Source organism: Vicugna pacos, chromosome 2 (assembly GCF_048564905.1).
Source record: "Vicugna pacos chromosome 2, VicPac4, whole genome shotgun sequence".
Taxonomy (NCBI): Eukaryota; Metazoa; Chordata; class Mammalia; order Artiodactyla; family Camelidae; genus Vicugna; species Vicugna pacos.
Window position 1 is genome coordinate 32,610,554 of NC_132988.1, and position 25,886 is coordinate 32,636,439.

The window sequence follows — 25,886 nt, forward strand, 5'->3', positions numbered from 1 at the left end:
CAAATATATACTATAGGCTATTTCAGTTAGTCCCAAGTGAGAGGTGGAAAGAAACCCCCAAAATTAATAAAACTTACTCATGTATTAAAATATATACCAACTATAAATAGAAGCAGCTACAAACTGAGAACACATTAGTTTGAGAGTGAATTTCTTTCAAAAGCTAAAATAAATTATCAATAGAGATTGATTCTTTGAGTATACAACAATATAAATACTGGTAGGAGAAAAAAATTCAACCCTTCATTTGACATGTTACTTTAAACCAGAGTTTCATTTTCTTATTTGGCAAAAATATAAGAAATGACTTTTCTAGGAGTTATATAAACGAATTTATTGTTGCGTTTGAATAAAATAATCTTATTTGTTGGTGTTAGAGTATGTAAATTATCCACCATTCAAAAATTTAGTTTGAGTACTCCTTTTAACGAGTAACATATTTATTTTACAACTAGTAAATTTTAAAGAGGTTGCCATACTAGAGTCAAAGACAGTTTTAAAACTCAATGCTGCAATTTGAATTATTATTAAGAGAACTTTTTTCTTTTGTGTGAGGGAAAGAGGTCATAATTTTAGTTAGAATCAAAAGAAAGCCTTTAAATGCACATTTCTATGGTTTGGAAAGTTTATGCTCTATTACCCAACTAGAAGTCAGCAACAAATTCTGTATTGTTCTGCACACAACTATCTACTGAAATTTTAGCATCAGTGGTGGCATAATGATTATCAGGATGTAGCAGTTTGAATCACTCTAATATGCTTCTGGTAAAAACCATCTGATGTGTTGGAGCACCGTGAAACAAAATTTTGGATCATTAACTTAATTAATGCTGCAAGTCAGTTCACAATATTTGTAGTGCCTTGAGGCTGACAGGGCTTGCACAAAGAAAGGCATTTATGTCTCTTGAACTCAAGGAGCCTTTTTCTATTAAGTGATGTTAACTGTCAGAGCAGCGGTTTAGAAGAATAAACTGATCTCATTGCTTTGACATTCACCAATTAATTGTGCTGGTATGCATTATTTATTAGAGATAGACAGAGATGTGCTTCAGGAAGTGTAAGTTCTTAGCACATAGAGAATGGGAATTGTTGAAGAGGAAAATGAATGCATAATAGGAGGACAAAGTATCTACAGACTTTCCAAGATTACAGTTTAAACCTGTAGGAGAAATTTAGCATGTGTCGTCATGTTCTGGGGCAGAAGGTGTGATGAAGTGTTGAACATAAATTGGGTCTGATGTGATCATCTATGGTCTTTTCAACAAAGATATATATTCAAGTTTCACTTGTTCCAATAGCACATTTTAATGCTGGATTATGTAGAGTCAAGCTAAATTTATTCTTACCTGTTAAATTTAGCCACTCTATAGGGATATGATGATTTTGGATATCCTATAGTTCACATAGGCTTCAATTTAATGAAGTCAGATACGTATTAGATTACCACAAGTATTATTTTTGTATCTTGTATTTACTCGCAGAGAAAAAGGAAGTCTATGAGGAACTAACAAAGTCCATCTTATATATAAATTGATTATTTCATTAACAAATATAATTCCATAATATATGTATGCTATTTAACTGGACATTGATGCTTATAAGCTTTTTTTTAATTATTTTAGCAGAAAGTAATGTTTTTTGCTTGATTTGTAAATAGTTTCTATTATTGTGAAAGGCACTATGAAGATAGCTCATCTAAATATCTTGATAGAATAGCATTGTGGTTTTTTAAATGGAAATCAAGCAAAAATATTATGTAAATATTATGTCTGAATAAGGGATGCTAGTAATAAGGAAAAAATTGTTTTACTTCCTCTTTTAAAGCATGAACAATCTCAGTGAAACTACAAATGATTATATATAATGACATATATGATATCCTCAATAAGTTTACAAATACATGCTTATTTTCTACAGGAATAAGCGTTTAAGCTGCTAGACACCTGTTATTCATGCTTTAAAAAGTTAATGTATCATGTAAGGTAAACTGTGTTAATCCAATCTTGGAAATAAAATCAAAACAAGAATTGAGCCCTTTATCCTCTCTTGAATACTCTTCTGTATTTCACAGAAATTTTCATTTCCTATCTAGTCACTAAAGTTTGTTTATTCTTTGGTTTCCTGGTCACATGATCACTGACAACATTAATACATGACTGCTGTGATTTTAGAAGAATGACTCTCAGTCACTACTCCCATCTTCGTGAAAGCAAACGTTTGCCAAGTTTCTCGGTGGAATTACTATGCACAACCTGTAAATAACTTTACAGGCCTGGAAACAAAATTCCTATTTATACTGTCAAGTGACATAAAAGTGATGAATGGACAAATCTCATCCTCCCCTGAAATACCAGGACTTACTAGAGAGCAGAGGAAAACTTCTCCATGTGGGAATAAATCCCTGGCTTCACTCCAAATACCACACCTAAAATGCATCCAGATGTGTGAAAGGGAATAGGAAAGGTTAAAGGGACTTTGAACTAATTCAGTTATGAGAGACCCAGATTTAGAAATAAGTTCCATATACACGCTGCCCTTTACAGCACCATTCATTCTGCGGAAAGGCACAATGCCGGATATGCAGTGAACGGAAAAGCTGGGGGCAGGAAGACAAATGCTGGGTGGTTACTGACTGTAACTATGCTTTCTAATTAATATTCTGTCAAATGCAAGAAACTTTCATTTGTACAGGAAAAGAGATACTAGATTTGTAATTATTAGGCTGGTGTTTTCCTCCAGGACTCCGTGAACTTCTGAGGCACAAATGATATGAAATATACTTTCTTTTGATTTACTGGGGCACGTTGACAGTTGATGTAGTTTTTATACTATTAAGCTTTGTGAATATCTAGAAATTAATTTTTCACATGTTCTAGACTGTCTTAAAATTTATTCATCTATTCTAATATACTCTATATATAGCTAATCAACGCTCCATTTAGTGATGGAAAATTAAATTACAGGAATGTTTTCTCAACCCTGAAACATGAAGTTATTGTAACTGAAAATGAAGTCTCGCTAATTTTTTTTAAATTTCTTTTTGGTTCTTTTTCTAGGAACTAAGAAAAACGGATCCAAAAAATGAGTTATACAAACAAATTCGCTTACTCTAAATCAGTTATTAAATAAAAATATGCTTATTACATATTTATTATGTGAGTCTATCATCACAAACTTGAAAGTAAATAGTTAAAAAAATATGAGGAATATGGTGGCAGTATGATAATATGCATATCATATATTTTTTATTGTAGTCATTAGATAATTTTCATTTTATACTTGGATCCTTACATGATGTTCTCCAGAAAAAAAATCCCTGTTCAGCTAATACTTAATCATTTCTTGTGAAGGATTCTTAGGATAAAGCCTCTCAACTTGCATCAATTCATAAACACTTACTCTTCTAATCTTTAGCACAATTTCAAAATGCACATGAAATATTCAGTTCTGTGTGTGTGTGTGTGTGAGAGAGAGAGAGAGAGAGAGGGAGGGAGAGAGGGAGAGAGGGGGACACTGGCTGAGATTGATCCTAAGCAAAAAGTTCAGAAAAATCTCATTGCTCCCATTTATCATGCGACAGACTTTAAAAAGCATTGAAAACAATGTAGAGAAAGTCCACAAAAGGAAATAGCATATGAAAATAAAGTGCTTTGAAATAATTCTAATGATCAAAAAATTTTTTAATATATACATAGAAGAAGGCTTTGAAGAAGGCTTCACTACAGAACTAGTACTTAATGTGAACAGAAGTAAAATCTAGCTAGAATGAATGTTTAAAAATTTATTCTGTGAGGCACACGTGTTCTTAAGTGTGAATTTGGTCTCAGAGCCTATCAGTTCAGATAGGTTTCTTAAGATGTTTTGGTGCATTAGCTCCATCTTCCTGAATCAGGTTATCTGGTAAAGATTAGCTGGAAAACAATAACTCAAAATGATCCTTCAGGGATTACCTTTCCAATGAACATTAAACATATACAGACACTTAAACAATATATTCCTAATTTAGTGTATGAATTAATAATTTCTCACTATGATTTTTGTTATGCTGTATTCTGTAAAACAAAACAAAGAAATGAAACTATCAGACTTTAATTATCTGCTAGCTTTAGTGGGCGGACTATGTGTATAGATTGGAAACAAAGAACTACATGAATTAAAAACTGTAAGATATGTATGAATTATTCAATTTTATATTTGTTTACATCATTCCTGATCAATTGGGTATGTCCAACTATGCAGACAGAGACTACAGTCAGTTCTGAGGAGGTGATGAACCAGGCTCCCTGACTTCAGACTATCCTACAAAGCTACAGTAATCAAAGACAGTATGATACTAGAAAAAAAGAGATACATAGATCAATGGAACAGGATAGAGAGCCTAGAAATAAACTCAGTCAATATGATCAAATAATCTATGACAAAGGAGGCAAGAATCTCCAATGGAGAAAAGATAGTTTCTTCAGTAACTGGTGCTGGGAAAACTGGACAGCTACATATGAAAGAATGAAATTAGAACATCCTCTAACACCATAAACAAAAATAAACTCAAAATGGATCAAAGACCTAAATGTAAGACCAGATAGTATAAAACTAGAGGAAAACATAAGCAGAACACTCTTTGACATAAATTGCAGCAGTATTTTGTAGAACCAAATAATGGAATGGAAATAAAAACAAAAATAAACAAATGGGACCTAGTAGAAATAAAAACAAAAATAATCAAATGGGACCTAATTAAACTTAAAAGCTTTTGCACTGCAAAGGAAACCATGAACAAAACAAAAAGACAACCTACACAATGGGAGAAAATATTTTCAAACAATATGACCAACAAGGGATTAATTTCCAAAATTTACAAACAGTTCACATAGCTTAATATCAAAAAACAAACAACTCAATCAAAAAATGGGCAGAAGACCTAAATCGACATTTCTCCAAAGAAGACATCCAGATGGCCAACAGGCACATGAAAAGATGCTTAACATCCCTAATTATTAGAGAATTGCAAATCAAAACTACAATGAGTTATCAGCACACACCAGTCAGAATGGCCATCATTTAAAAAGTCTACAAATAATAAATGCTGGAGAGGCTGTGGAGGAAAAGGAAGCCTCCTATGCTGCTGGTGGGACTGTAAATTGGTGCAGTCGCTATGGAGAACAATATGGAGGCTTCTTATAAATCTAAAAATAGAGTTAACATATGATCCAGCAATCCCGTTCCTGGGCATATATCCTAAGAAAACTATAATTTGAAAAGATACATTCACCTCAATGTTCATAGCAGCACTATTTATAATAGCCAAGACATGGAAGCAACCTAAATGTCTGTTAGCAGATGACTGGATAAAGAAGAGGTGTACACACACACACACACACACACACACACACACACACACACACACAGTGGACTATTACTCAGCCATAAAAAAGAATGAAATAATGCCATTTGCAGCAACATGGATGGACCTAGTGATTATCATTCGGAGTGAGTTAGAGAAAGACAAAAATCCTATGATATCATTTATATGTGGAATCTAAAAAAATGATATAAATGAACTTATTAACAAAACAGAAACAGACTCACAGGCATAGACAATAAAATTATGGTTATCAAGGAGTAAGCAGGAGAGGGATAAATTAGGAGTAGTACAGGATTAATATATATACACTACTGTATACAAAATAGATAACCAACAAGGACCTACTCAAGATCTTGAATAACCTATAATGGAATAGAATCTGAAAAAGAATAGGTATGTATGTACGTATAACTGAATCACTTCACTGTACACCTGAAACCAACACAACAGTGTAAATCAACTACACTTCAATTAAAGAAAAAGAGTATCTTTCTATGTCAGATAGTCTCTGTTGACACTCAGTGCCATTCCTCTCCTTGTGTATTGCAGGGCCTGGAAGTCAGAAAGCTCTTTTCTTTCCAGATCCCTTTGCAGCAGGACTGAGGTGTAGGTTCTGCCCGTGGGTGAGAGGTGAATGACAGCTGAAAGGTGAGACCAAAGCAGGGACTGTTTTCCCGGGAACCACTCACGGCAGCTCTGCAGGTGGACAAGGGGTTTCTGGAAATACCTGCAATGTCCTTATTGCTGAGGTTACTGGTGAATTTTCCTGTTCTTTTCCCTTAGCCAGTTTGCAGATTTTGTAAGCTATTTGTTTGTATTAGATACCCTCCTACCTCAAAGACCTCAAGCAATTTCAGTCCCTGACTGGTCTTGGACCAGTACTTTTCTCATAGGCTTTCTGTGAGGATTAAGTAGAATAATGGATAGAAAACTCTTAGAAGACAATACTCTCTAGCAAGTACAGATCGAAGTGTGGTGAAGTGTGACATGCACCGGAAAGAGCAGAGGCTCCGGAGTAAGGTTCATAATCAGAACTCAGATCACATTCTGCACCATTTGGGAGGCAAGTCATTTAACCTCCAGTCCCTCTAAGACCCAGTTTGTTTGGTCTTTCCATGGGAATAATAAAAATATCCATTTAATAGATCTGTGAGAAGAACTAAATAAACAACTAAATGAATAATAATGTCTGTGATGCAAAGAGGTTTAAGCAGTGTTTTAAATAGCCACTTGATAAATGTTATTCATATTTCATGATGAAAGAAGGGCATTCCTAAAAGTTTCAACTGCTACATTTAGAAAAGGATGCAGTGCATGTTTAAATCAAATGAAACAAATAAAGAAACGAACTAGAAAGAAGTGATGGGAAAGGCCTGGTTCTGTGCCCAGGCATGAAATAAGCAGCATCGATGCTGAGATCAGCGTATGGCGCCTCGCTCAGACTCGCAACGCTTTCCCTGTATCTTATCTATCTGCTACCCAAAGCATTCACACTTCCTCCATTCTAGGACTGAGCATAAACTCACTCTAAGTATTTATTGTGTGAATGAGTATATTATACTAAAACAGGGCAAATAAAGCATCTTTATTGTCAAATTTCCAGCAGAGGAAGTAATTATGGGGAGGTGGGGGATTGGGAAAGAGTGAGAAGGGTTTTCTAGAAATCCTGAAATCATAACATACATGAAACGTGTGCTGTTATTCATGGTGCTCAGAGTACAACTCTGGTAAGACCTCGTGCCACTGAGGCTTCTTGTCTTTTTAGAGATTCTATGGCATGACTGTTACTACCTCTGTTACTACTAACGCTCTTATTAATGCTGCTGATTAGCATTGCTACTTGTTGCAAGTTGAGCGCTGCTCAGTGTCTTACAAACATTGTCTTTCTCTTTATAACAACCCTAAAAGGTAAGTAACTATGATTATTCTCTTTTTACAGATGGGGGAATTGAAGATCAGCAAGATCAGGTGACTTCCCAAAACCTATAGCTAAATCAGGTCCTGTCAAATCACTTGATTCTTGCCATACGCATGCTTACTGTCCCTTTTCTTCACTTATACTTCAAGGACATTATTTTATTAGAAGACAAAGCTTGCGTGATCTGCTTTAGCTTATTCAAATTTGTTTTATATCACCATAGACCAATTCAATTCTCAAAAATATGTGTAAGTAAACACATGATGGGTAACTTGTTAAAATATAATATTCAAACATAGTTTCTTTAAAAATTCTTTTAAAATAGCATTCTGCAAAACATCTACAAAATTTAAAAAAAAATGTATCCTAGTTTTACCTATTTCACTGCACTTTAAATTGTGTTTATAAACACCACAGAGCAATCCAATGTAATATATGTTCTAAAACTATACAGTGTGCAAATTACAGGAGAGATATTTTCTCTCCTTCAACTTATCAACAGCATAAATTTATATACTTTTGAAGGTGCACCAACCATCAATCAGCTAATAAGTAGGTGATGGGTAGATAGAGAGATAGATATTAGAGATAGGAACAGATGAGATATACATACATTATGTCCTGTCAGGATGCCAAAGACTAGGCAAATAATTTTGATCTATATGTTTAATTCTACTTCTAAAATGTCAAGGTAGCCACTCTTCCTTCTGAGTGAGACAGACTGTATTCTGCCTACAGAATGTATATCTCCTAACCCTCTGGCCTCTCCCTCTCTTGCCCTTGGAGACGGCTTGCACTCTGTCTATGGATTGTGCATCTCCCTGAGTAAACTTGCTATTACTTTAAATAAATAAATAATAAACAAAGTCCAAATAAGTTGTGGTTCAGTTTTGCTCTGAGTTACCTGAGAAATTAGCCTTGATGCTTTCTACCCAACTACTAGAAATAACAAGGCACTTTAATCTAAATCTAAATGACAACTTTTGTCGCATTCTGTTCACAGTGTGGATCAAATTTCAACAATCATAATGACAATTATGACCAAAATCATAAAAATGATGGTGCTAAAATGAAGGGATTAACAATAATAATTGTTAACAGTTAACTTAGGACATAAAATGGTCTGGATCTAATGCTTAAAATATACCGTGTCCTTTAACTTGAGATCACTTTTTTGAAGTATGACTCTCTCTGTGCTCTTGTACAAGACTCTTAGCAGAGGGACTATGAGCTGACACTCCGGCACGAACTGTGTTGCTTACATCCTGAGTCTGCAACAAATCAGCTGGATCATTTAAGAAAACTGACTCAACTTCCCTCTATGTCAGCTTCCTTGTCTGTAAAAACTGGAAAATCATTATCTCTACCTTACAGGTTTCTTGTAAGAAGTAAGTGAAGTAAATATGGACAAAGCACGTAGAACAGAGTTTGGCTAGTAATAAATGCTTACAGTATTTGCTGTGATTATGCCTATACCTAGGAAAACTCATTGAAAAATGACAAAGTTCATGACTTTCCATGATACTTGATATGGCTAAAGTCTTGTTGGGGGAAAAAAAAAAAGCCAAACATTGTCATACCTGTGTATCCAGTTTTGCAAACACAACTGAAGCTTCCTGGGAAGTTCTGGCAGACAGCGCCGTTCTTGCAGGGACTAGGCAGGCACTCGTTGATATCTCTCTCACAGGCCCGGCCAGTGAAGCCATCTGGGCAGCTGCACGAAAATCCTCCCACCAAATTGTGACAGGTCCCCCCATTGTGGCAAGGGGATGGGAGGCACTCGTCTATATCTATTTCACACCAGCTGCCGGCATAGCCTGGCAGACACTTGCATAAGAAAGGCTGCAAAGGTTCATTTGCCACGATGATGACTGGAAGGCTCTCGTGGCTCTTCGATTCGGAGCTCACGGCCAGTCTCCTTACACAGCTCCCCCCGTTCAGACAGGGGCCGTGAGCGCACGCGTCGTGATCCACAGATTCTACCTTTACTCCACTCTGCCGGAGGAGGATCTCTCTGATGCTTTCAAAGAAGGTGGCTACACCACTGGGATTCACGTACTGATTATGGTTCCGCTTCACAGCTGCCAAGAGAAACGTTCTGTTGTTCCCTTCGTACGCACCATAGAGTTGCACGGCCGTCCCGAGGCCGGTCAGCTGTGAGCTGGCGATGCGCAAGAAATGAAGGTAGTGGTTCGTCAAGAAGTCCTTGACTGTTGGTACTCCGAGACGCAGTAGGATGCTGTTATCCACCGTCGCGTTGGAAAATCCAGCAAAGAAAACTCGGATGTTGCTCGTGACGGCGCTGTGAACGCCATCATTGCTGAGGACTGTCAGATCAAATGTGCCGTCTGTGGACCTCGGCTGGGAATTCAGATCGCAAGTGCCCCTTGGAATACTGAAGAGGCTTGTAACTCCCGAAGTCAGGGAGCAGTGGAAGGTGTCTAACACGTCGGGATCCTGTGGCTTCACAGAACCTAAAATCCCGCCAGGAAACAAGTTGCCATAATAATTAACAAATATCTCCACTGTCCGAGACTGCGAAGGGTTGTCGTTTTGGTCTATGACAGTGATGTGCACGGTTCCCGTGGAAGACATCTGAGGAACGCCAGAATCCCGAGTAACCACAGACAGATAGAAGTCTGCAATCTGCTCTCTGTCAATCTCTCTGGTTGTGCTCAGAACTCCAGCAGTGGTCAGACTAAAATAATTGGTGGCAGGACCCGTGCTCAGCAAGTAATAGGTAAAGGGGCCTTGATTTGGAGGGAGATCGGGATCAGTGGACTGTAGGGTCATCACCAGAGTTCCTGGGCGTTTGTTTTCCATCACTTCTCCCTCATAGATAGTCAACATAGGCCCATTATCATTTATATCTTCCAGCGTGACCAATAAGGAGGCACTTCCTGTAGCTGAGGGGGTCCCTGAATCCACAGCCAAAACTGTGAGATTATAGATGGGTAGGGTTTCTCGATCTAATTCTGCAGTCACGGTGATCTGTCCTGTCTGGGGGTTAATGGAAAAGGCACCATTTTCATTCCCTGATCCGATGAAGTAAGAAAACCTACTCCAGCTGGGAACAGAGTCTGAGTCAAAGGCACTGACAAAGGTCACATGAGTTCCCGTAGGGACCCCTTCACTGATCTGAACGCTGTAGGTGTTTAGGCTAAAAACAGGTGGGTCGTTGGCATCAAGCACGGTGACATTTACAGTGACCTCATCTATGTCTGCACCCCTGATGCTACCAAAATTCTTGGCCAGTACCTTCAACGATACCCTTTCTTCTTTTTCTCTATCCAGAAGTCCAGAAACATAAATTTGTCCAGTCTTCTTGTTGATCTGGAAACCCTTCTTTCTACTGTTTCCAAAAATCAAATAATGTACCTCCCCATCAGTGCCCAAATCACGATCACTGGCAAACACTTCTCCAACGATAGTGCCTTTGGGAGCTGCTTCTGAGATTTCAAAATAGTAAAGTTTGGAAACAAAACGAGGCACGTATTCATTTGTCCCTTTTAATTGTATGTTAACAGTGGCAAAACTGCACCGTTCTTCATCGGGGACATTGAAAGCTTTCACTGTAAGGTGGTAGCTCTGCTTGGTTTCAAAATCCAAGAAGCCTTGAGTGGTGAGGACGCCTGTGTTGGGGTCAATGACAAAGAGGTCACTGTCAGAGGACTGTACGGTATATGCAATCACGGCGTTGGTTCCAGAGTCAGCATCTGTTGCATTTAGGTGGATAACTGTTGTCCCACTTGGGGCATTTTCCAGAACAGTGGGGAAATATTCATCAGGGAGGAATACTGGAGAATTGTCATTCACATCAACCACATTTACAGTGACACTGCAGTAACCAGTCCTTGCAACCCATCCTCCATCTGTAGCACTGATAGTCATTTCATGTTTCTGGCATAGCTCATAATCAAGAGCTTTGGCGAGTGTTAATATACCCGTGGAGGAATTGATTGCAAAGATGCCTTCTTCATTTCCTGAGGAAATACTATACCTAATCAAGCCATTCATAGCCGTGTCTCTGTCTCTTGCAGAGACTGTTCTGACAATGGACCCGACACTGTGGCTTTCAGGGATAGTTGTGCTCATGTGGCTTTGAGAGAATTCAGGCGTATGGTAGTTTTCCTCAGTGACAATTATTTGAACGGTTGCTTGGGATGAAAGTGGAGGGTTTCCTTTATCCTTTGCAGTGACAGTGATCAAAAAGTTTTGATTCAAGTCAGATATCAGGGAAGATGCTACTGAAATCCACCCTGTATTATTGTCTAACTTAAATTTTCCCAAGTGATTTTCATCAGAAATGAAATACTCCACTTCGGAATTCAGTCCAAAATCTTTATCATCTACTGCAGTGACTTTGATTAATTTCGTACCAACTTTAACATTTTTGGTGACTGGAGTGAAATATTTAGTTGTAAGAAACTGTGGTGCATTGTCATTACTGTCCACTGTGTTGATGGTGACCGTTGTCTCGCTAAGTAATGAAGGATTACCTCGATCTGAAGATGTCACTATAAAACTATGTCTGTTGATGTTCACATTACTGAAGCCACTGATGTTTTGGTATTTTAAGACCTGCTTATTGAAAATCTCTCCTGTGGTGGCATTAATCCTGAAGTACTCTGACTGAGATTTTATGAAATAAAACACTTGTCCATTCGATCCCTCATCAGGATCCGTGGCAGATACCTGAGTCACTTTGGAGCCAATTTCAGTAAGTTCAGGGCAGTCTAAATAATAGGACGGCCTGCTAAATCTTGGGGCATTGTCATTGACATCTGTGACAAATATCGTGACATCTGTACTTACGGTCCACCCAGAATCATGTGCAGAAACTCGGATTCTGTAACGGTCTGTATCTTCTCTATTTAAAGGTCTACTAATGACAATATCCCCAGTGTTGGGATTAATTGTAAACGGAAGACTTGTGTCCATTATAGAGTATCTGCTAATTGCATTTACACCAATGTCTTCATCAGAAGTTGTCACACGTGTGACTGTGTAGCCTAACGGGGAATTTTCAGGAACATGGGCACTGAATATTTGAGAAAACCTAGGGGCATTATCATTTTCATCTAAAATGTTAATGATGACCTTTACCGAGGTACTCTGAGAAGGGGAACCTTTGTCTGAGGACTTTATGGTAAGGACATATTGAGATATTTTTTCCCTGTCTAAAGGTCGAATGCTTCTAATTTCACCAGTGGCATGATTGATACTGAAACTATGTTCTGTGTTGCCATTAACAATTTCATAATCTAGCTGTCCATTGGGTCCACTGTCCTTGTCCATTGCAGAAACAGTAAGTATTTTTCGAGGAGACAGGTTTTCCAATATTTCAGATACAAATGGATCTTCCTTAAAAACTGGAGAATTATCATTGACATCTAACACTGTTATGTCAAGTTTCTCATAAGAGGAGAAAGGCGGGAAACCTCCATCTCTGGCCTCTATCCATACAACGTATTTTTGTATGTTTTCAAAATCCAGAGGTTGACTGATGGACACCTGCCCTGTTAACTGATCAATTTGGAAAGTGCTGCCAAGATTCCCACTTGCAATATAATAGGACAAAGGCTCTCCTCTCAAGGAGGACCCCGTAATGGTCGTGACAAGAGTGCCTACTGGTTGGTTTTCAGGAAACATGAAAGTCTGTTCTTTGGCTCTGACTTTTGGGAAATCTGCTTTGTTCACAAACCGGACAGTCACTGTTGTAGAATCTGTCTTTGGAAACGAGCCACCGTCTTTCACATGTACAGAAAATGTTACTTCAGAAGCTCCATTTAGTGGTCCAGCTGCCATAATAGCTCCTCTCAGTGGGTCAATGTGAAATTTTTCAGAGTTTCTACCCGAAAGAGAATAATGTAGTTCAGAATTGGGCCCAACATCAGCATCCGTGACTGTAACCGCAAAGACAAAGGAACCTGTAAAAGAGGCAGTTTCCAATTATAATCACATGGAACCAGTTAAAGCACTTGGTAGTAAGTGAAAACACTGTATTAAAGCCATATATAAAACACTACATGGCTACCTGATATAACTTTATTTTCTCATGATTACTAGGGGAGAACAGTATCTCCCAGATTGTCTCTGAAATTCCCAAGTCAAGTCTATTTAGCAAGTCTTCAGGGACTGACCTGCCATTATCTCACTAAACCCCACACAGTCTACTGAATTTAATATTTTTCAGTACACCTTTGAGAGAAACACAGGGAAGAGCAATGGCTAATCATTTCGAATTATAGTTCCCAGGAGAAAAATCTGTACATAACTGACAACAAACACAGTAACACGTGAGTTCTGCAAAGAACTATGTTTCTGCCCAATGAAAAAAGATAATTGCTCTATTATGTCTTAAAATATTGTTGAATTACCTTTTATGTAAGCATGTCAACAAAAATAATATGTTTTAAAAATTACTGTTGATTCCTTGTACTAATTGTTTTTATAGCAAAACTCTTCTGTTAGATATTACCATATGGAGATAAAGTGTGTGTGTGTGTGTGTGTGTGTATACACATACATACATACATACATATATATATGTACAATTATAAACTAGCAAGTAATAAGAATTGAGAAAGAATGGACTCAATTAGGATTCCAAAACTTAGTGTTTGGGATGAGGGCCAATGGAATAGATTGTAGTTGCCATAGGACACATTTTTGATATATTTATTCAGAAACCTTTCCCAAACCTGCACTCCTACCCCTACAGAAAGTTTGTGATACAAGTGAGATGTCTTTCAGTGGAAAAAAAGAAAGTTAGTGGTTCTGATTAATTACAGTATGTCTAGTGAGGAAAAAATGCTAAAACCTTATTTAATTGTATAGGAGATACTCTATTGCATCACCACACATCAGATGTCATTAGAATCATTGCAACTGAAGACCTTATGGCTTTGATATTGGCATTTCTTTTGACAGAAAGTTGGCATGAAAGTTTATGGATTTTATACTTTCAATTGGTATCAATTAGATCTCCTGACGTGAATAGAAGATCAAAGATCACTAGAGGGGAAATCTTGGATCTACTCTTTTCTAATTAAAGATATTTTAAAGCAAGGAAAATTGAATTAATTGTGGCTTTCATTTGTATATTCTCCTGTTTGAAAATTCATTTCAGGAATTACCAATGGTAGATGACCCATGCAGTTCTTATGAAACTAGGCCATTCTTTGCAAACAAGCAAATAAAACTAAACTAAATTTAAAAGAGATGCAGAAAGATAAATGCATATTGTCAATATGAAAATGATTCATTAACATCTCCATACACTTACTAACAGAAAAAGACTACACCCATCAAAACCAGGATAAAATAGTATTTATAGTAATAATCAATTAGAATGATTCCTTCAGTGAGCCTTTTGAAAATCTGTGAAGCATTGAATAAAATATTCATTTTCCACCAACAAATATTGTTGAATGCTTTTTACCTCACAGACAATGTTTCAGGTGCTAGGGTAGGGCATGAAAAAAGAAATAATGCCCCTCCTACTGGGGAACACAAGTTACATTTCAGCACAGAACCCTCCTTGACTATGAAGTGAAATCCATTTTAATATTTAGCAATATTCAAGTAAAATTAAGAAACAGCACTAGGAAAGATGTGGCAATTACAAAATCTTAAATATAATTGGTCTGGGAAGAAAGAATTAATGTAAAAGATTCAATGTTCTTTCAATTTCTTTAGGCAAGAATTGGGTTTTATAGGATTTGCAAACTTAGGTTATATCAGAAATGTACATGTAAACATAACAAAAATGCAATGATAGAAAATGTCCAACGTATATTTTTTTATTTATCTATGAGACCTCGGAGAAGGTCTAGTTACCTGGAGGAGTAGGAGATGGGATGTGCGTGACATATGGGTGATGCTGAAATCTTGGCGGGTTATCATTGACATCGGTCACAGTGACGAGCACACTGGTGGAGCTGGAAAGAGGCTCTGGAGACCCAGCATCACTGGAGACGACGACCAACGTGTAATTCTCTTTTGCTTCCCTGTCTAGCAATGCACTGGTGATGATCTGTCCTGTGGATGGGTTGATGGTGAACTGAGAATTTCCACCAATGATCCTATAACTAAAACCGAGAACAGACATGGGTATATTTCTTCCAGGTTTAATGCTGTAGCATCTATTTACTATGATTTAAAAACTTGAGCAGAAACGTCAAGGAGAACATTACAAGTGAGGTCAAACAATGAAAGGTATGGCTAGTTCACCTTTATAAGAACATCACATTAACAATCTTTATCGTGAGACATCCTATGACCTCCAGCAGGTCCTCACAAGGCCTGTGTGCTTCTCAAATCATGCAAGTCCCCAAAATATACCCAGAAGACTACTGTGTTTTAAATAAGCGAGCCTGAAAGCATAAATCAGGGCCTTGCTCTAATACCGTGGTTAGTGGCCAGCATCACAAATGAACATCTGTTAAATGAATCTAGAAATTATTTTTCTGCTGTGCACCATAATACACCAGAAAAGATCAGTTGAAGATCTTATTCTTTAAAGACCAAACGCTGTGTATTTGACACATACTGATGATCCAGAACAACTCAAGAACTGATTATTTATACAGAGACATTCCTAGTTACTGATTCTCTCATTTGCCGTTCCTCATATGGCTATGCTGCTTTGCTTTCTTGTTGTAAGGAGAGGTATGACATCTTCATGGATTTTTGATGCTAGCCAGATTGGTTAGCGAGCAGGAGTTTCCACTGAGAACAGCTTCTCTCTTCTTTCTGAAGGAAAAAAAAGCTATCTGTATATATTACCGAGAGATCAGCTCAGAAAGAAGTAGCCAAGCTTGAAGATTCAGAAACTGGCTTTGGTCCATAGTTTTTCAAGTTGGAGGGTTGCAAGGAAATAGATGTCTTTAAAAGTCTTCTCCTTTATACCAACAAAGAAAATGCCCCTGCTCGAACTAACTGATGATTTTGTAGTTTGGTTTGTGTCCATAAAAACATAGCAACAGCAAGTGTCTAACAGAAACGGCAGGAAAAAAACCTTACATCCCAGCCAGCAGAGTGCACATTCCTCCTGTTTTAAAGTTCATGATTTGAAACAAACATTTTGGCATCTTCATCTTTTTTTAGAGAAGTGTGGACTATTGGGGAGCTGTGTTTTTTTTTAAATAGAGGTTCTATAAAATGATAGCTGAATAGAAACAGAATAGAGAGGGAGTTTGGTTGAGTGTTTCAATATTGATAAAGTGCTTGCTGTCACTGAGATCCGAACAGCTTCCGGCTACCCACACGCCGAGGGCAGGAGTGAGTGAGTACTGGCTGCACTTTCTGGGCCAGAAGGGACTCTTTATTAAGTATCAGTACCACCCATATACAGTAGAAAACATCCATTTCATTTATCAAAATACAAATATCAGAACTTTGTAAACGTTTTCTTAAAGTTAGAAATGCAGAACTCATGAAATAATCATATTGCCTGGCCTTGTCGAGGAAGTCTGTAGAACCCTGGATTATGAGACTCAGGTGACTTTATTTTGGGAAACTTTGTTTCTATCAGTAGTTGTAGAAATGACCAAATAATTAATAGTGGGAAAAAAGTAATTCATAGTGCCTCAAGCTTTCTTACAGCTTTATGACAGCAAAGACCAAGGGTCAATCAAATATTTGTTCCCTTAAGCACTCACAAATAAAAATAAGAAGGATGCAAAATGCCATGCATAGTTGATTTGGATGTTTCGTATATGAGAAGACTTGTGGTATATTAGACGGAACAGTGTGTTGAAAGGCAAATGATGTCTGTTCTAGTTCAGGTTGAACTAAATAATTCATTAAGGAACCTTGTATTTTATGCTACTGTGCATAAGAGTGTCTGTTTAAAAGTAGGTAATATATTTAACTATTTAAAAAAATTAAGGAATAAATTGCCATGTTGATACGCAATTAATTTTTTCTAGACCTTCCTTGTTTCTCAAGAGTCTCATAAGTGCATTTTAAATATGAGGTATTCTCTAATATTTCGCAATATCTATAATACCAGTTTCAAGCAGACACACTTACAAGTTAAGAAAGAGAAGAGAGAAACACGGGGACCACGTAATGGATAGACTGCCAAGGTCATGAGCCCAGGTTTTCCCCGCCTCCCCTGCTTGAGTCTTGTCTCACTTCTCATCCTTCCACGGCTCTGTCTCCTGCTTCTCTGATCCACAATAATTTCTTTCAAGGTGATGCACTTTGTCACTTGGTGTCTTGTGCCATCTTCCCAACACCTAAGCATCTATGCCGTTCTTTACAGATTCGCAGCATCTTGCTGTGTTCTTTGTGTTCTTAGTGTGTACCAAGCACACTCTGAGGCCTTTCACATACGCTCTCATCTAAGCCTCAGAACAATCCTAACAGTTTGGCTTTGCTTTCGATTTTTTATAGATGAGGAATCTGAGCCTCAGGGAGGCTACTATAACTGCACAGAGAAGCATACAGTCTATAAGTGGTAGATGCAGACTTTGAACTTTTGTCTTTATGACTTCAACACGCATGCTCTCCATTATCCTACAGTGTAAGAAAGGCAGGGTGCAGCCTGGCGTGGGGGGGGGGGTGGCGTGGGGAAGACCAGGAACGTGGTAGCTGCCAGTAAGGCCCAAAGGGACTCTTGCTCAGATGTATCGATGGAAAATTGGTTTATAATGATTTAGTTCGATGCAAATCAAACAAATGAGTTAATTTATTTTCTGACCTAAGTATAAGAAATTACTGTTTCAAATTCCTGGCGTAAACAAATCATTATTATCTAAAATCTAAATTGATCATCATTGCATGTATAAAGCTGAAATATCCCCATTTGAGTTTCTGAAGATTTTTTGCCTCTTCCTGAGATTTACTAGGATCGTAAGGCACTGCACTGTGTACTGCTGGAATCTAGTCATTCTGTAATAGTTAAGAAACTGTACTTCGGAGCACAGTTTCCCTGGACATGGATTTTGATCTCATTCAAGTACTTACATTCATAAAATTTCTTAGCCTTTCTGAGTCTTTTCTACAAAGTGCCGATCATATATGCATTTCATTCATTTGGTAATTTGAGTATTAAGTGTAATTTCTTATGACAAGCACTTGGCATTGTAATTAGTATGTGACAAGAAGTCAAAGTTTAAGATTATACACGTAACAGAGTATATCTATGTACATAATTATAATAATCTATTATATGTAATCTGTTATAATCCATCTGTATATTTAGTTAAAGGGATGAAGTAATAATAGCTAGAGACATGGATAAGTAGATTAAAAATTCTGTCCTCAAGTTTATATCCTTAGATGCAAGAGAGATACTTGGAAAAGTAAATGCAAAGCCAGGCAGTATGTTTAAGTGCTATACAATTTCTCAGAAGCACTGTTTTAGGAATTCAGAAGACAAAGAGACCACTTTTGAATAGAATAATGAAGAGGAGAAGGATAAATTTAGGGTAAGTTTTAAAGGGGTTACCCATCTTACAACAGTATTGCAAGGGGAGAATTAAAGTGTTCTAAGCTGGGAGTCAGAATTTTTTTTTCTGTAAAGGACACATTAGTAAATATTTTCAGCTCTTTGGGCCATCAGGTCTCTGCTGCAACACTCAACTTGCCATCATAATGCAAAAGCAGCCATAGGCACATACACAAATAGGCATGGGGATGTTCCAGTAACATTTTATTTACAAAAGTAGGCACTGCGCCAACTTTAACTTGCAGGCTGCGGTTTGCAGAATGGAAAAGGATGGAGAAGGACTTGAACAAAGCCATAATGCTTGGGAAAGCACAGATACTTTCCCCAGGAGCAGAAAGTGACCTGGTGAGGCTGAAAGTCTGGCTCTATACTGAAGATTTGTGCAGAATAAGCTTGGAAAGATGCCGGGGTCGCTTATGGAGTGGAATATGCAGACTGGGCGTTATGCCGTGGGCAAACTGAAAGTTGAGAGATTCTGAGGAAAGGGGGGCGGTATCACTGTGGAAGCTGAGCCATTGAGCAAGTCAGTTCATGTTACGGCCACGGCCCTTTCATTCACTGACTCAGGCTTCGCTGTATCCAAATGACTTCCTACAACATTGAGAGAGGACTCATAACATGTAAAGTATTATGTACCTTATTAAAGTAAAATTAATCATGTTATTATTACCCAACTTCAAACATTTCAGTTGTTTCTTCCATTAGATGCAGAAAGAAATGGGAATTTTCTCGAATGATGTACAAACAAGGCCCGTTCCTAACAGCCACCGGCCACACCAAACAGCTCGACTTTTCTGATACTGCTTTTGCACAGCTCTGGGCCTTGGCACCTGTCACTGTCTTTGCCTAGAAGGTCTGTCACCCCTTACTTGTCTGTAAACCACTTCTCTCTCTTTACAAAAATCATCAGTGACTTGAAGCTTCTACTGATCTCCGCAGGTATCACTGGCTAGGCTGTTCTCTCCACCCATCCTGGGTTTAAACTACACCTGTTACAAGGTATTGTAATTACAAGTCTGCAAAATTACCTTCTATGTTAAAGTGCACTCCTTATAAGAACTAGAGTGCCTAATGCCTCAGAACTTAACAAAATACCTAGGACATGGTGAGGTCTCCAAAATTATACAGTGTAGTGCAGTATACAGATTGCAAGGATTAGAAACCAGGATTGGGGAAGCAAGTTAATTTTTATTATAATAGTTCAGGCATGATGTAATTACGGACTGAATGAGGACCTTGGCAGGAAAAATGCACAGAAGAAAATGAGTGCCAGAGGCACTAGTAAAGAAGAAACATGAGAACTTGTCCACTGACTGAGTAAGAGGGAGAGGATGACCCTCAGCCATCAAGATGGGAGGATGAAGACAGTAAGGCAGCATCATTAAAAGAAAGCAGAATGCCAAGACGAGAAATAGAGAAGGTTAGGGGTTTCTGACATGTTGTGCTTCTGATTCCAACAGAACCCGTAGGTAGAGGCATCTCCTAGAGAGTTATAAATATGAATCGGAATCTCTGGGATGGAGGCAGAGGTGACTGTTCAGATTTAGAGGCTTTCTGCATAGTTTTCTGTGTAAGATTTTTACAGGGCTGCAGCCAGGGAAATAAATTCTTCCTCCCTCTCTCCCTTTCTCTCTTGCTCTGAGACACACACACACACACACACAGAGGAATAAAGAAAGGAAAGAAAGGATTGAGACAAATGGTGTGGGGACTGTCCAAATTACTTTGATGAGAGAGAAAGAGGGGATATAGAAGGCAAACTGGAAGGTGTTGTCAGAGACGCAGGGCAAGAAGTAAGAAATAACATTTACACAGGTGTTGAGGAGAAAAAAATATGCCAAGAGGAAAGGATGACCTGTGGTGCAAATATTGCAAAAGGTAAAGGAGAATAAAGACTCAGAAATCACCAGACGTGATAAATTTCAGCAGAACCTTTGGATAGTCTTTTTTGGCAAAGCAATAGAAGAGAAAATTCGATTGAGAGATTTTCAGGAATAAATGCCCGGAAAAAACTTTGAGGTAGTAACCCACGCTCTCAAGAATGTGGTGTAAAATGCTGTGAGCAAAAATGGCAATTCTAAAGAACACTAGAATCATTCCTTTCATACATTTATTTAGGTGCCAGTCATTATTATGCTACAGACATGTTTCAAGGACAAATATATTAGGAATAAAATAGACATTAGGATGATAAAAAGAAAAAAACTAACATAAATTTAGTGACTTTCATGTCCCAATAAAGTGTTAGAGACACTTAAGCGTATTAACTGGTTCCATATACACTACTTGGCACATAGTAGGTGGTCAACATGTATTTAATTCACAAATTGCAAAGTAGCCATTCTTAACTCCACTTTTACTGACGGACATACTGAGGCTTAGAGACACTATCACGGTTTTTCTAAGTCATGTAAGCAAGTAAAGGAACCAGAACTCAATGCCAGATATTCAGAGCATTTCTGTAGGGACAAAGATATGATCCAGAGAAGAGAGGTTACTTGAAGATCCAGAGAGAAATGCAGTACTTGTTGAATTAAAAATCCGAACAAAATGGAATGGGGTGGGATTAAGAGCACAGAGTAAGGGATTTGCCTTTGAAAGCTGGCCCTGTCAATACAGTCATTTGACTTTCCCCGCTGTTAGGACACAAAGGAATTAAAAGTGAGATTTGCACGGAGATTCTACCAGTTGGGAGAAAAAAGCAATACAAAAGCTAAATTCTGAAATGGGCATTTGGAAAGCAAAGATATAAACCAGATAAAGACTAGGAAGCAATGCAGGCTGGTTTACCAGAAGGGAAAACACTAAAAGTGATGGGAAGTATAAAACTCAAAATTTGTACACCATCCATAAAAACCATTCACTTGATAAGTTGGGTAGAAAGAAAAATATAAATCAATATTTGTTGGGTAGCTGCTGTGCAAAAGATCATGTTAGACCATATGGGAAAATTAACATGTCACATAAAGGGCTGTGCTATACAAGAGCCCATCAGTAGTTGGGTAAGCATCTTATACGTGCAATACTTACGCAGGCAATAGAAAAATCGATACACAATAGCTCTGTTAACCAGAGGAGAAAATGAGATTCCATGAATAGGAAGGAGTGACTAACATCTAAAATATATATTCTACTAAAAACATATCAGGCCAGACTAAATAAAGTTTAGGTTGGCATAATTACTTATTATTCTGTGAAAATATTTTTCATTTAAGTTGTAATAATTGCCTAGGTTAATTTAAAAGTGAAGATAATATTTTTACAAGATAAAAATCACATCAGTTTTTGTTTAAGCTGACTACATGACAGCAGTCATTTGAAGACTTTTCACAGACTGGTTTCAGAGATTCCAAGAACTGTAAAAGTACGAAATTAATTCTCTGATATTAAAGGAAGAAGACAATCCAACCAGTCAACCAATCTACCAAAATACATACTATCAAATCAATGCAAGCTCAACAGATCTACAAGTACAACCCTTGTGAAGCATTCTGAAAATGTGAACACAGACTAACTTTACATTGATCACTTTTGCTCACGAACATAGGGGAACATTGAGCAGTAAAACTCCGACATGCACTAGGAGAAAACATCAGCATGGCATTTCATTCTAACATCTGGAGGGACGGATCAATCTTGTGATCCTGCAGCTTCACATGCAGGAATAAAGACATCTCAGATGAGAGTACATACGTCCTGCTACTGACTGGCAATATTCTACACGCTGTGTTTAGAGGAAGACTCCTCTGCATGGAAGACAGAGATTTTATTATATTATAACACTCCAGTGGACAGGACATCTCTTCCAAAATGATTATTAGAAACTTACTGAGTACTAACAAGAAGAGGGCAAAGGGCTTTGCATGGATCAGGACAGCATGAGTTGATGGGAGTTGAGCATTTTGTTGTTGTTCTAGGCTTTATTCTAACTAGCTCACCTAAATGTCTTATTTTTCCTCATAATAACCCTACAACGTCAGTTTTACCAGTAGTATACCTTTTCCATTGGTAAGAAAAACGATGCTCAGAAACGTTAAATAAGTAGTCCTGCCCTGTGATTAGTTGGTAATAGTAGAATCAGGATTTAATTCTACACAGCCTGATTCCCAATGCTGTGCTCTTAACATTAAACTGACGACTAGTTCTTAGGACACGGACCCCATAATTTCTGCGCTTTGGTTTAGGACAAGTAAACTGGGGTGGTATTTCTTGGCCCTTTGAGGCTCGTATCAGGAAGAAGTTAAGTTGAACTTGCCTCTATTCCTGGGTGGTACCAAGCACAGGGACACAAACAGGTATATAGCTCTGACCATGGGCAGAAATTTTGACAATTCCAAATGATTATATTTAGTTTATAGTCATTCATCTACATCAAAAAGAAGGTAGGCTCAAAGGAAATGGGAACCCTGTCTTGTTCATCACTATTATTCCTACTAGCAACTCAGTGAATGCTGAAAAATACCTGGAGTCCTCCTACCCAGCTCAGTGATCTCTGCCATCAGGAAGAGACTAATTAATGGCCAGTTTCCCAGAATGACTTTTTAAATAGGAAATTAGTAATAAGTGAAATAAATCACTAACCAAATCATCACTATATCAATATGCATAGGCTACCCCTGACCAAGAATTCCTCTGAGCTCTCACATTCTCTCTTCTGACCCATTACTTTTATAGCCATCTAACCCACTCTAATTTACCTAATATCAGTGTATAGAAGGTAGGGCTGATGTAAGGGGGCAAAAATGTTTATTTTTTGAGACTTTTTTTGGAAAATTAGGAAATCTTCATTCCCTAAAATTTGGAATTGGTATAGAATAAGGGGATACAGCTAGATCAACCAAATGTTATAACCCAATTGCTTTCATACTGTCTCTGAATAAGATGCCACACTGTCCTCCCCAACTTTGAAAGGATTTAAGTAGAGTAAAATAAACTATTTTAAACGTAGAAAGTACAAGTGTACTTCCTGGGGTTATTGTGGGTTAAAAACTCTTTGACACTCCTCCCATCGAGATATGATGTCTATTTCTCCTCCCAGTGAATCTGAGCTGACCATGGTTGCTTCGACAAAGTATTTGGAAGTGATGCTATACCACTCCAGGTCTATAAGAGCATTAGCAGTTTTTACCTGGGCTCCTCAGAACCCAGAAATACTATGTAGAAGTCCCACTACCCTGCTGAAGAACCACACTGAGAAGTCCTGGGACCACAAGATCAGGGACAGGGGTCCAACTGAACTTAACCTTACAGCCATTCCCACCAAGGCACAGGTGTGTGAGACAGGACATCTTGGACCCTCCAGACCATCCGTCCACGTAAACACCACTAAATGACACTAGTCAACCACATAAAACAGAAGAATCTCCCACTGACCCTTGAGCTCATTTCTGATCTATGAAATAATGAGACACAATAAAAATATAAATAAAATTAATCAATAAGAAAATTTTAGAACAATAAATAAAATCATTGTTATTGCAAGCCTCATTTTAGGCATAGTTGGTTATTCAGCAATAACTGAGGGGCTATGTGTTCATATTAGGGAACCTCTAATGAAATTAAGCATTCTGTGCCTGTAGTACAAAGACTAACATTTAATGAGAAAAATAATCAAAATTTCAAAAGGAAAATGTACTGACCTGATAACTGCATTTGTTGAAGCATCAGCATCTGAGGCATTTACCAACAAAACATCTGTCCCAGTTGGTGAATCTTCAGGGATTGTTGTGAAGTACATTTTATTGGCAAAAGTGGGGACATTGTCATTGACATCATCTACTATGACATTGATTGTTCCAGTTCCAGTCAGGGCAGGGGATCCTAGAAGGAAAAGAAAATCAAGTCTTCATGTTCATAAATAACAAAAACAATAGCAATTTTTAAAATTGAAGTATAGTCAGTGACAATGTGTCAATTTCTGATGTACAGCATAATGTCCCAGGCATGCAAATATATATATATATACACATATATTAGTTTTCATATTCTTTTCCATTAAAGGTTGTTATAAGATATTGAATACAGTTCCTTGTGTTATACAGGAGAAATCTGTTTTTTATCTATTTTTATATATAGTGGTTAACCTTTGCAAATCTCCAACTCCCAAATGTATCCCTAATAGCAAATTTAACAATTAGCTGTAGGCAGAACTACTGAAGAGAATTTAGAAAACATCCCAAAGTAAAATTTGTGAACACATAGACAAGTGATTGAATGATTTTTAGCTTTGCTCAAAAAAACAGTTTCATTTAGGAACTAGTATTTCAACTCTTTCCTAGTGATCCTGCACAAAAGGAGTACACCAGCCTCTTGTTCTATTTTAAGGGTGCCGATCCGGCAACATAGAACACAACAATATCATTTAAATGCTGCAAAAGAGGCACTGCTCGTTTCTCTGAAGTTACAGTAAAATAGCTCGCACCAAATGTGGAGAATACCCCCAGGCCCGGAATCGCTGGCCCGCTGACCCGGCAGAGGGAGAAACTGCCCTCCTGAATGCGACTATCAATGCTGTTATCAAAAAAATTCAACAGGGTTTTTGAGGGCTTTAAATCCTCTTTTCTGTACTAACCAAAATTTGTAGGAAAAAAAAAAAGGGAAAGCTTCAAGTGAATGTCAAAACTGTAATCTTCTACTTGCTGCAAACGTTATAGTGATGAGCTGACTGGGGATCATTTTTGTTGCATTTATTTAATATTTCTTATACATGTGAGATAATTCATCTTTATGTCCTGTTCCAGATCCGTTATCAACATATAGTGAAAATCCAGCATTTAACTAAACCTTGGAGTATACTGTCTGCACCGCACAAGGTTAGCAGACTTTGTGGTGGAGGTTAGACGGCACGTTTGGTTAGATTCTGCGGGTTGTCCTACAAGTAAATGGCAAATCATCTGCCTTTAGTTGTGTTTTCAAAATCATTTTTCAAACTTTAATTTCTCTAAATAGAAATAGTGAAGATTTGTTTAACTCTATTTACCTACAATAAAATAAAGTTCTGGATACTCTCACTTTCTGTTTAAGATACTACTTTTTGTCCCATAAAATTATTTCCCATTATATGAAGTTTAAACTCCACTTACTTCTAGTACTCAACATTTTGTAAATAAAGCCATTCATTCATTCACTCATTCGTTTTTCTGCAA

General features: G+C 37.7%; 1 protein-coding gene across 1 annotated transcript in view; it reads right to left on the minus strand.

Moving 5' to 3' along the window:
* Positions 1–25,886, minus strand: part of FAT4 (FAT atypical cadherin 4) — a 157,915-nt gene that overhangs the window by 27,298 nt on the left and 104,731 nt on the right. Inside the window, exons 7-9 of the mRNA XM_015246090.3 lie at positions 24,381–24,561; positions 15,123–15,373; positions 8,861–13,210 (exon numbers count right to left, since the gene is read on the minus strand). Coding sequence (XP_015101576.2) covers positions 8,861–13,210; positions 15,123–15,373; positions 24,381–24,561 — 4,782 coding nt within the window. The remainder of the gene's footprint in view (positions 1–8,860; positions 13,211–15,122; positions 15,374–24,380; positions 24,562–25,886) is intronic.